We start from the raw sequence: 12,587 nt of genomic DNA, 5'->3' as shown, positions 1-12,587 counted from the left end.
GTAAACGGCATTCCCGTGCGCTGCTCTGATTTGCCAGAAGCGGCTTTGTCATGCTGGCCACATGACCCGGAAGCTATACACCAGCTCCCTCAGCCAATAACACAAGATGAGCACCGCAACCCCAGAGTCGGTCACGACTGGACCTAATGGTCAGGGGTCCCTTTACCCTTTACCTTTAATGCGCCACCTTAACTAACGCGCACCTCAATTTTCAGAACCTTGAAACCAAAGAAGTATTTCCTGGCAAATGCCACCTTTTAGGCCAAATTATGTTGCAAAAAGTAAGGTGTGCCTAAAAGGTGAGCATTAGATTTGAGTAAATGCGGTATATGAGATTTTTAGAGATGCAGTGCTTTGGAAAGTAGCCCCCCCCCCCATGTAAATGTGGAGTAGCCTGTATAGATTTCGTGGCACTCTGCTTGAGAATCAGATTTGTCTATATGGGAGCAGAGTGTACGGAACCGCACTCCAAGTGGTACACTAGAGTAATTTTAATAGAGGGAGGGGAAAACCAGACTATTTGTCTCTGGCCACCAGGGTGGATTTGATTTAAATCAAACTGATTTAAATCACGATTTAAATCACGATTTAAATCACTAGTCAGTAAGGCTTGATTTAAATCATAGTTTTCTACATAAAGACTAATTCTTGCTGGTATAACTTTAATATGCAAGTAGATGAAGATTTTTAGAATAACAACTTTTCATATTAGTTTTTTATCCCCAGTTTAATGGGTTATTCATATTTGGACAACTTTACTGTTGTACTTAGGAAGGAGAAAAATAATCATTAACTTAATAATAACAATTTAAATAGATTTATTCAACTGAAACAATAACATTACAGCATATGTTATTTGCTTAAACAAACATCCATGTTTGTTAAGTAATTTGGCTAAACAAAAACAATATATATATATTTTAAGAAACTTAGACTGTCAGCCCAGCCTACACATGAAAAACTTAAATGCTGTCCACTCCAAACAATCAGAAAAATATTGTTTCTATTCTATTCACTGAACTTCTTGGAACTTAGCACTGAAGGGGTTGTTGCTGTATTCATAGGTTTGTAGAACAATAGGATTAAGGTATTTTTCTCAACTCTGTTCATGTTATAACATTTTTGCTGTGAAGAAGAGGCATGTGATCTCTGTTGAGTCAAATTCAGTTTTGAGAACTGCAAAAGTAAACCAAGCACCTGTGATAATATCTTGTAGGCAGAGAAACTGCCCAATAATCTTACAAAAACCTCTGGAAGAGCATGACATTGTGAATGGATTAATGGAATTTATTTACCCCCAAAATTAAACATATACAACCTTATTCTACATAATTTAAAAACTAATCTATATTTCATGATGGAATAACCTTTGGATGGTAATATATTTTCCTCAAAAAGCATTTTATTTTTAAAAAAATCCAATTTAAATCAAAAAAATCGATTTAAATCAAAAAAATCCGATTTAAATCAAAAAAATTCGATTTTTTTGATTTTTTAAAAAAAATCATTGATTTTTATCCACCCTGCTGGCCACATCCGCATTGTACATCTGAAGCGCTAATGTACCACTTCAAACACCCATGGCTCCAAAGAATCCTGGGAACTGTAGTCCTGGGAATTGTAGCCACAGCTACAATTCCCAGAGTTTCCCTTTGAAGAGGGATTGACTCTTAAACCACTCTGGGAATTGTAGTTATGAGAGGAATAGGGGTCAATGGGCCACATAAAGTGAGACTGCGGGCCAGTTTCCCACCTGTATCATACAATACACAAATGTTTGTGACCATCAGCCAAAATATAGGGGTGGGTGATCTCTGGTATTTAGCAAGAATTTTTGACTCACAGCTATTTAATAACAGCAATTAGCACTGGTAAGATATTTCAGGTCACCCAAGCCATATACAGTCATACCTCGGTTTACAACTGCCTCGGTTTACAACCACCTCGGTTTACAAACACCACGGACCCATCTGGAATGGATTAATTCACTTTCCATTACTTTCAATGGGAAAGTTCGCTTCAGGTTAAGTACGCTTCAGATTAAGTATGGACTTCCAGAACCAATTACACTCATACTTCGGGTTAAGTACGCTTCAGGTTGAGTACTCCACGGACCCGTCTGGAACGGATTAATCCACTTTCCATTACTTTCAATGGGAAAGTTCACTTCAGGTTAAGTACGCTTCAGGTTAAGTACAGACTTCCGGAACCAATTGTGGTTGTAAACTGAGGTACCACTGTAATTTTCCTACTTCCCTGTACAAAGCTACCCAGGTGTGAAAGTCCTCAGGTGAACACCTTGTCTCGGCCTCACCAACATCAGAGGCACGGTTGGTGGTGACAGGAAAGAGTTTTTTCTGTATCTGCTCCCATATTGTGGAATTCCCTTTCAGAAGAAGTTAGACTGGTTCCCTCCTCTAGGAAGGCAGGTTAGGGACCTTCCTGTTCAGACAGGCCTTTGGAAACTAAGGGGCAGATGATGCTGACCACTGGGGCTGCTGTCCGGGCAAACTGGATTTTAATTTCCGGCTCTAAATGTGTTACAACAGGGAAGTAGAAACATGTCATACTCAATATGATCCTGAGACTGCAACTCTCAGCAGGTTCAGCCAGCACAGCTAACAGACAGAGATGGTAGGAATCTGATAGGAGTTGCCATTCAGAAAACAAACCCCTTGTTTTTAATCTCCTGAGTCCCCAACACTTCCTGCTTCTCCAAAAGCTACTCAAGTCAACTTCGGAAAGTTACCTTCTCCAACTTCCTGCACTTTCGTTTTCCAGCCGAGCCCTCTTTACTTTCTGCATCAACTGCTAAGCGAGCCTTGGACGAAGTAAGAAACTAGAGGGGGGGAAGGAAAGAAACAGAGGTCATGTGATCACTTGGAAGCAAACTGGCAGAGATACACACATGCTTTGGGGGTGAGGGATAATAATAATAGTAGTAATAATAATAATAATAATTTATTATTTATACCCCGCCCATCTGGCTGGGTTTCCCCAGCCACTCTGGGCAGCTTCCAACCAAATATTAAAATACAATGGTCTGTTAAACATTAAAAGCTTCCCTAAACAGGGCTGCCTTCAGATGTCTTCTAAAAGTCTGGTAGATGTTTTTCTCTTTGACATCTGATGGGAGGGCATTCCACAGGGCGGATGCCACTACTAAGAAGGCCCTCTGACTGGTTCCCTGTAACTTGGCTTCTCGCAGCGAAGGAACCGCCAGAAGACCCTCGGCGTTGGACCTCAGTGTCCGGGCAGAATGATGGGGGTGGAGACGCTCCTTCAGGTACAGTGGTGTCTCGCTTAACAAACGCCCCGTAAGACAAAAATTTCGCTTAAAGAAATGATTTTTCTAGCGGAGGTTGCCTCGCTAGACAAATTCGTTTTACGAAAAATTCGTCTAGCGAATCGCAGTTTCCCATAGGAATGCATTGAAATTCAATTAATGCGTTCCTATGGGCAATTTTTTTAAAAAAAAAATTCAATGCATTCCTATGGGATTCGCTAGACAAATTTTTCGTTATAAGAATAGACCCACGGAACGAATTAAATTCGTCTAGTGAGGCACCACTGTATACAGGACCGAGGCCGTTTAGGCCTTTAAAGGTCAGCACCAAGAATTGTGCTCGGAAACATACTGGGAGCCAATGTAGATCTTTCAAGACTAGCATTATGTGGTCTCAGCAGCCGCTCCCAGTCACCAGTCTAGCTGCCGCATTCTGGATTAGTTGTAGTTTCCGGGTCACCTTCAAAGATAGCCCCATATAGAGCGCATTGCAATAATCCAAGCGAGAGATAACTAGAGCATGCACCACTCTGGCGAGACAGTTAGTGGGCAGATAGGGTCTCAGCCTGCATACCAGATGGAGCTGGTAAACAGCTGCCCTAGACCTGCACCTCCATGGACAGCTGTGAGTCCAAAATGACTCCCAGGCTGCACACCTGGTCCTTCAGGGGCACAGTTACCCCATTCAGGACCAGGGAGTTCTCCACACCTGCCTGCCTCCTGTTCCCCAAAACAGTACTTCTGTCTTGTCAGGATTCAACCTCAATCTGTTAGCCGCCTCCAACCACCTCCAGACACTCACACAGGACCTTCACTGGTTCTGATTTGAAAGAGAGGTAGAGCTGGGTATCATCCACATACTGATGAACACCCAGCCCAAACCCCCTGATTATCTCTCCCAGCGGCTGCATGTAGATGTTGAAAAGCATGGGGGAGAGGACAGAACCCGAAAGTGAGAGCCCAGGGGCCTGAACAATCATCCCCTACCCTACCACCACTTTCTGAACACGGCCCAGGAGGAAGGAGTGGAACCACTGTGTAACAGTGCCCCAAGCTCCCAGCCCCTCTAGACGGTCCAGACGGATATGGTCAATGGTATCAAAAGCTGCTGAGAGATCCAGCAGAAGTAGGAAACAGTTCTCACCTCTGTCCCTAGCCCGCCGGAGATCATTGACCAGTGCGACCAAGGCAGTTTCAGTCCCATGATGAGGCCTGAATCCCGAATGGAAGGGATCCAAATGGTCCGCTTCTTCCAGGCGTGCCTGGAGTTGTTCAGCAACTAGTCGCTCAATTACCTTGCCCAAGAATGGAAGATTTGAGACTGGGCGATAGTTGGCCATATTGGCTACATCTAAAGATGGTTTTTTAAGAAGCGGTTTAATGACCGCCTCTTTCAGCCTTCAGGGTCTGGGAAGGCTCCCTCACAGAGAGAAGCATTCACCACCCCGCGAAGCCCATCACCCAGCCCTTCCCAGCTAGCTTTTATAAGTCAGAATGGGCAAGGGTCAAGGAGACAGGATAGAAAGATCTTTTGCCAAACCACAAAAACACCCAGCTGCAATGTTGCAGTCTTTGGAACTACATCTTCACACTGTGCTTTTAGAGCTCGTGACATTTCCCAGAGAATCCTGGGAACTGTAGGCTGTTAAAAGTTGTGGGAATTATAGCTCTGGGAAGTGGGAACTACATTTCCCAGGATGCTTTGGGGGAAGTCACGTGCTTTGGATGTACAGCAGCTTTAAATATAGGGTGTGGATCTGCCCCCACTTTCACTATTACGGGGGGAATCTAAAGACCCCCCCCCTTAGGATCCTCAGCACAGAATAATAATAAAGGGTACCACCAGTTGTCTGACCTCTTCTCTATCACTTGTGCAATGAGTTGTACATGGCACGGCGCCAGAGACATCTTATTCTGCAGCCTCCAGGAACATCAGGTGAAAGCTGCCTTATACGTACTGAGTCAGCCCACCAATCAATTTAGATCCCTTGACTGCAGCTTCAGATAAAGCTCTTCCTAGACCCACCTGGAAAAGCTGGGGGGGGGGTCATACTTGGACCTTCTGCATTCAAAGTGAGGTACATTCATTTCCCCAAATTCTCCCCTTTTAACATTCAGCTTTTAATAAGGATATGGGGAAAGTTGAAGAAAGGAGGAAAAAATGAAGGTTGCAGCAATGTCAGGAATGGGGCTGACATTCAAGATAGAATTCTGTGGAAATCCTCATTCTCAAGTCCACAGCCATGAATGAAAGTGTCTAATATCCACATTCCACCCCCAAAGAGGAACCAGAGTTTAATCCCAGTTTCAAGAGGAGTCGTAGAATTATGTGGACGAAATCAAAGCTTACAAGCCTTTACTCCTGGGACCCTTCTAAATTGCTATGTTTCTTAAAACATTATATTCTTATTACAAAATAAAGCACCTACAATATATAAAAGACATATTAACGTATAGACTATGACTTTTATTTTTTTGAGCCCTTGCTCAATCAGTCTTTGCCAATGATCAAAATAACCCTGTGAAGTAAGTTAGGCTGAGAGACAGCAACTGGGCCAAGGCCAGAAGAATGTAACAAGGCATGTTGGAAGTTCCCCAGGTGCCAGATGCGTTTTGTGACTTGGGAAGGTCCAATTGCGGCCACGTTGGAGATCTCTGGATGCCTAGGCTGGCGACTGACATCTCCACCTGGCTGGCCCCTCCAGCTTTCTTAAGCAGGTCAGCAGAAAAGCTTATTTATTACATTTATCTCCCACCTTTTTCTCCAAGGAGTCCATGGTTCACACCCATCTCAGTTAATCTGTACTACACCCCTGTGAGGTTAAGAGGCTGTGGCTGACTCCAAGATCAGTCAGTGAGCTTCCTGACTGAGTGGGGATTTGAACCCTGATCTCTCAGGTCCTAATCCAACACTAACCACTACACCACACTACCTTCCTGGAGTCCTTTTGCTAGGGGGCAGTTCTATAAATTAAGTAGGTAAATAAATATGGGGAAAGCCAAATGGCACTTAGGGAAGCATCAGAAATATTTTACTTGATGCTTGAACTTGTTTTATTCTGGATTGTTTTATTTGGTGTTTTAATGTGTTGTAAACCACTTTTGAGATTTTTATCTTTAAAATACAAAACAGTACAGTATATAAATGAAATCTATATCTATAAAAATGTAAACTGGGCATGTGGGTTAGTCTCTACTTTTCTCCAAAACCGCTTGACTGACAGCGTTCAAATTTGGACACAATGTCCCAAGCAAATATGCAAGCGACCATATACAGGTTGCGTAGATAGATGTCACACCTATGGCAGGTAAAATCCACTGTTCCCGAACACAAAACTCAGACAGTCGGGGATGCTGGGAGCACAGGAGAGGTTGCCAAACAGCGCCCTCTAGCGACAACTACACTGGTACTGCACCTAGGAAACCTTCCCTCTCCACAGCATCTCGGCTCGGCTTTGCAGACTGGGCCGAGGGGCCAGGATAGCTCATGGGCCGGAACACGGTGGGGGCAGTCACAGGGATGAGCCGCAGCAACACGTGGCCGGGCCAGCTAGATAATATTAAAAAAAAAAAACATCCCTCCTTTGGGGGGGGGGAGAATGGAGTCTAGCCATTCTGTTGTGGCAACCGTAACCTAGGTTTAAGGTGCTATTTGGCAATTAGCTTATATACCAGTTTCTAACACTGGTAACAAGAGCCTGGCTGCTGAATCAGGCCAAGGGAGGGCCCATCTAGTCCACTCTCCTATTCTCACTGTGGCTGACCAGGTGCCCTCATGGGAGGCCAGCGAACAGGACCTAAGCACAACAACAACTCTCCCAACTAGTGATATGCAGAGACATACTGGCTCCGACAGTGGAGGTAGAGTATCACCTGAAGATTCATTTTGGTGCAAGTGCACCAGGGAGATTTGTAAGCTTTCTTATTATCATACCACCTTGTTCGATCTTAAATATTTGGCAGTATCCTGCTCCAGCCATAATAGCCCACAGAATCCAAGGAGGCACAGGCTGCCTACACAATGACGGGTAAGTCATAGTAACACACAAAAAACCTGCTGGATCAAGACAATGGCCCTTCTAGCCCAGCATCCTGTCCTCACAGTGACTGACCAGATGCCTTTAAGAAACCCTCGAGCAGGATCTGAGCACAAGAGCAGCACTCCATCCCTTTCCTGCAGCTTCCAGCTAAAAGGGTTCAGAATAGGGCTGGGTGATAGGTTGCTATATCATCCAAAACCAATTTGAAGTCCATATTGCGATATTGGTTTCATAATTTTTTACCTGGCAATATATCATAAATCATTATGTGTACGTGTGTTATGGCATAAATCACAATGTGGGGGAAACCACGAGGCCAGTTGATGCCTCTACATAGCTCCATCCTTATTTCAGACATCGTGATGTATCAGCATATTCCAATTTTGAAAACCAGATATTGCCCAGCCCTGGATCAAGAAACATACCGGTAGCTGCCTCTGATCGTGGGGGGGCAGAACACAGCCACTGTGTTCTAGTAGCCACTGAGAACCCCCATGAATCTGCCTAATGCTTTTTTTAAAGCCATCCAAGTTGGCGGCCGTTGCTGCCTCTTCACCAGCATGCTCTGTGGTCACGGCTGAAGTGGGATTTGAACCCAGGCCACTGAAACTCACCACACAAAACTAGCCCCACCACCCCGTGGAGGCAAACAGTCCAAAACACTTTCTTTATTCTATAGGGATGGGGGTCCCCAAAGTTCTGAAGCTGGGAAGGGAGGGGGCAGGACTGAAGAAGCACCCATTCCAAAAGGGGCTCTCATGGGGAGCGGTGACTGCAGGGGAGGGCATGAGGGCCAGCAACCCCCTTTCTTCCTACCTCTCCCACTCCAAGGAGGCAAGACCAAAACACCCTCCCATTGATGATCCACAGCAAGGGCGTTCCCTCCATCCAGGAGCATGGGCATTCAGCTGGAGCGTGGTACATGGGAACCCTATTTGGGGTGTGGTCCGAAGAAATCTCGGCCCCACCACCCACAAAGTGGAAGAGGGCGTGGCCAGCAGCCCCCTTCCGAGGGGGCTTTGCAAAACACCCTTCCTGTTTTAACTCTCAGGAGCCAAGGCGTGGCCTTGCGCACTAGAGGCGTGGCCTAAGAGGGGTGGGGTCACCAGGACCCTCTCCAGGGGGCGTGGCCACAGGAAAACCTATTCGAAGCGTGACCTGGACACCCCCTCCTCGGAAAGGGGGCGGGGCCTCTTCCGGTCGGCCCCTCCCCCCGTCCCGTCAGAGGGCCCGCCTGCCAGCCAGCCGGCTGATCACTCACTCTGTGGCTCCTCGGCCTCCCCCAGGCCGGGCTTCGTCCGCTGCGGGGTGAGGGGGGTAGGGGAGGGTTGGGTTCCGCGGAGGCTTCACTCCTGCTCCATTTCCTTTCTTGGAGACGCAGGAGCTCCGGGGAGGGGGGAAGGGACACCGCCGGTCTCCGCGAGCCTCCCGCCGCGACCTTTCGCCCGGAAGCGGAAGCCCGCTCTCCTGCCATCTCCGAACTCTCGTTCTCTACGATCTCGCGATAGTTAAACGCGGCCCGGAACGAGATCTCGAGATAGCGAGTGCGGAAAAGGGGGCGGGGTCTCGAACTGACTTATTTTCCGCTGCTCTTGTCCATCTCCATGGGTCGGTTGTTCTCGCGGGAGTAAGCGAAAGAAGGGCGGGGCCCCTCATCTTGCGAACACAGAAGGAACCATAGAGCATAAAACGGGAGGTTTCCTCTGACGGTTGGGAGGGACCACCCAGGAAATTTTGGAGGGGTGGGGAGGAATGTTCGTGAGGATAATTTTTTTGTAAGGATTTGAGATGGCGGCGAACTTGGTGGAACTGTTGTAAGCCAATTTGGCTTACAACAGAACCATTCAATAGGAGCACGATGGAAGATTTTTTGGGGTGAAAAAATAAATAAAATAAAAACAACCCATGCCTATATCTTTAATTATATCTAATGTTTTATTAAAATAATAATACATAGCTACGAACATGAGTCTGACCAAACTGCGGGAGGCAGTGCAAGACAGGAGTGCCTGGCGTGCTATGGTCCATGGGGTCACGAAGAGTCGGACACGACTAAACGACTAAACAACAACAAATAATACATAATAAAATTTAATAAACGTTTGCAAAATAAAAAATCATTTCAATATGCACATATATTTTTTGTATATGCGCGACTGTGTTCACATATATTGTATAAATGGACATAAATGATCAAATAAAATAAAGAGCACAAATTAAACGGTCTCTTACGTAATTTTTAAAAATAGTTTGGAAGGAACCATTAGCATTAAAAAGGGGAGGGAGGGGTTGCTATGGGAACGGGTATTGACGACTTTCGCATAGTAGTGAGACCGGGGAGGGGTTGGGATTTTCCACGTTCGGACGGAAACCGTTTTCTGAAACGGAGAGGTGGGAGAATCAATTACATTGAGGGAGGGAGTAGGGGTCAGCGAAAGAAGCAGGCCTAATAATTTTTTTCGGTAGGCAGGCAGTTTCACATACGCGGTTAGGAGGTATTTTTGAAACAACCGTTCTCTAAGTCTAACCCGTTTAAATCGTGTATAGGCTAAGAAAATTCAAACAAGCGCATCTGCCGCGTTGGTGGTATAGTGGTTAGCATAGCTGCCTTCCAAGCAGTTGACCCGGGTTCGATTCCCGGCCAACGCAGTATTTTCCCTCCCTCTCTTTTCATTCTTATGTAACTTGCAATGATTTAAACAGTGCCTTGCAAGTAAGACCGAACGCTACGTCTCATAAGTTAAACAAAGTTTCTCAGTTACTTACCTGAGAATTTTATCATTCTTTACATGTGTGCATTCATTAATTCCCCCTCCTAATTTAGCGAGAAATTATATTTATACAGTATATATGATTACAGTACAGTATGTGTGTGGGGGGGAGGGGAATATTCTAAAAAAGAAAGGAAATAAAAACCAGATTGCCATGCAATTAGTTTTATTCAGCTTTGTAAAAGAATTTTTTTTTTGCAAACTATCATACTAGGTTTATTTGAGGTTTTCAAATAATATTGTTAAACTAAAAAAAGCCTGCTCACAGGTTTGCAATTTTAAAAAAGACAAAAAAGGAAAGGTGGAGTGGGAGGGAGGAGGAAATAAGCCACCTTAGGTTGCAGATTCCAAAGGAACAAGTTCATCTAATGACCAGCTGAGCTGCATCATGGTAGCCTCTGGAAAGAGGTGGCTGCCCTGATTAAAAAATAAATACAAGAATAAAAATCCCAGAAATTAAATGCATTTAATTTTAATCAGCTATGCTGGGGAACTCATCATTCTAAAGTAAAACATTGACAAAAACACAGAAATTAAATAAATGCATTTAATTTTAATCAGCTAAACTGGTAGGGTCATAATTATAAATTAAAATAAAAACTGGAAGGGGTTTTTCAAGAAAAAGGCAATAATGTTTCCGCCCGGGATCGAACCGGGGACCTTTCGCGTGTGAGGCGAACGTGATAACCGCTACACTACGGAAACCGACGTGGAAACCTTCATCATGCTGCTTGATATTAACTCAAGTGCTTCCACTTTATAGTCTATCCGCCCGTGCTAGTTATTGATGCTTTTTGAAATATCCTGCCCTGTGCTGAATGTTCCGGTTTTGCACCTGCGAGGCGAAGGCCCCCCACCTCGAACCAAGGATCACCCTTTGCAATCGGGTGGCCCTGTTCAACACTCCCTGATTGCAATGCATTTTGCTAAAAAAGAAAAGAAAAAAAAGGGATCCCACTGTCGCCATTAGAGGTCAGGAGAGACTCATCTTTTATCATCAGCAGCCAAACTCGAGCTGCTAACGCTCTTGGACAATTCGAAGTTCCCCCGTTTGAATGAACAGCAGAAAGGAATGCAAGTCACAGGTTGCTTGGGGTGGGGAAATCAGTCACTGGTTTCAATGGGAAGGTTGCCAGATTGCAACCTGGAAATTGCGGGGGGGGGGAGGGAACCAGCCACTGATTTCAATGAGAAAGGTAGATTGCAACCTGGAAAATGCTGGGGTGGGGTGGGGGAATTTGATGGAACGAGCCACTGATTTCAAGAGGGAACCAGCCCTTGATTTTAATGAGAAAGGTAGATTGTAACCTGGAGATTGCCTGAAAATAAAATCAGCTGATTTCACCGATCGAATGGCATGACTAGATTCGCCTGCCCCATTTTCCCCATTCTGTCACGAATTTTGCTTCCTGTTTGTGTTCCCTTGCTTGGTTTTAAAAGGATACTTGTTATTTTGTATTTAACCGCGTTGTTCTCCTGCCTGTGAGGTCCTGGAAGAGGGTTTCCTGGAAGAGGCATCTGGTCAGCAACTTTGAGAAAAGGATGTTGGGATTGGATGGGGCATGGGCCTGACCCAGCATACTAGGCTTTTCTAATGCCAAGGTCAGGATGACTTTGCAAGTTCCTAGTCCTTCGGTTGTCACCCTCCCTCCCTCCCACACTGCTCCCTTGTGCTATTTAATGAAATAATAAGGCATCAAGTCCCTCAGAAGTCTCTTTTGGGCTTTAGGGATCAATGGTATCGACACAGCAGGAATAGCAAGGGCTCTTTTTTGGCAGGTAGGTATCCCTGGGGAAGAGGCTGCCTCGGCATCCGTGCCCACAACCTGCCAACTAATATTAGCAGCCCTGAAAATCTCACAAGGGCTGGAGACGGAATCATGGAAAAAGCACAAGCAGTCCAGCATTCAAGTCCACCCACCTGGCCTCATCTTTTGAGGGCCAGGTAAAAACTTCCCTTTCTTCCAGGGCAATTGCCAGATTGGGATGGTTCCAATAGATTAGGTCAGTGGTTCTCAAAGGCCACACCTTCAGAATGAAAGATTGCTCGCAGCAGGACACGGAATGTTTTATCGATAATCAGAAAACAAAAAGAAGCAATTCCTGACAGTGCTTGATTTGCAACACAGAACACAGCTACAGGTACTTTACAATACAACAAGGCAGCTGCATAGGAACATGAACCATTCCAAAAAAATCTATAATCATAAACGAACCTCTTACATACTTTAAGTATAGTAGAGTATCAAAATACTTAAGGTACGTATGTAAGAGGCTCGAATCCTATATAATAAAGTGCAAGTGTCTCTGCGTCCAGTCCCTGTGTCCCTGTGTCCGCGCTAATGCGCATGTGCCCCACGGACACAGGGACTGGACGAAGAGGCGTGTGTACACACACGCGCGCTCTCCCCCCCAACCCTCTGCCTCCCGTTCCCCTGCGGCGGCGGACCAAGATGGCGGCACCGGGCTCCGGGGCCGCGGTGGCGGGAG

The 12,587-nt window shown here is 45.5% G+C and overlaps 1 protein-coding gene and 2 non-coding genes across 4 annotated transcripts in view; 1 reads left to right on the top strand and 2 right to left on the bottom strand.

The window, feature by feature from the left end:
- DPP9 (dipeptidyl peptidase 9) overlaps positions 1-8,801 on the bottom strand; it is a 49,272-nt gene extending 40,471 nt beyond the window's left edge. The window contains exons 1-2 of one of the 2 annotated variants that reach the window (XM_035118412.3): positions 8,588-8,801; positions 2,750-2,839 (exon numbers count right to left, since the gene is read on the bottom strand). In XM_035118412.3, coding sequence (XP_034974303.1) covers positions 2,750-2,805 — 56 coding nt within the window. In that variant the 5' untranslated portion in view covers positions 2,806-2,839; positions 8,588-8,801. The remainder of the gene's footprint in view (positions 1-2,749; positions 2,840-8,587) is intronic. The other variant, XM_035118414.3, reaches the window with a different exon arrangement.
- Positions 8,802-9,903: 1,102 nt separating this feature from the next.
- Positions 9,904-9,975, top strand: TRNAG-UCC (transfer RNA glycine (anticodon UCC)). Its single transcript has one exon. It is a non-coding gene; the product is annotated as a tRNA-Gly (tRNA).
- A 754-nt stretch (positions 9,976-10,729) lies between these two features.
- On the bottom strand, positions 10,730-10,802 carry TRNAV-CAC (transfer RNA valine (anticodon CAC)). The gene has a single exon. It is a non-coding gene; the product is annotated as a tRNA-Val (tRNA).
- Positions 10,803-12,587: the final 1,785 nt, after the last annotated feature.

This window comes from Zootoca vivipara, chromosome 6, assembly GCF_965207765.1.
Source record: "Zootoca vivipara chromosome 6, rZooViv2.hap1.1, whole genome shotgun sequence".
NCBI lineage: Eukaryota > Metazoa > Chordata > Lepidosauria > Squamata > Lacertidae > Zootoca > Zootoca vivipara.
The sequence above is the reverse complement of the archived record's forward strand: the minus strand, read 5'-3'. Positions and strand labels throughout refer to the sequence as shown.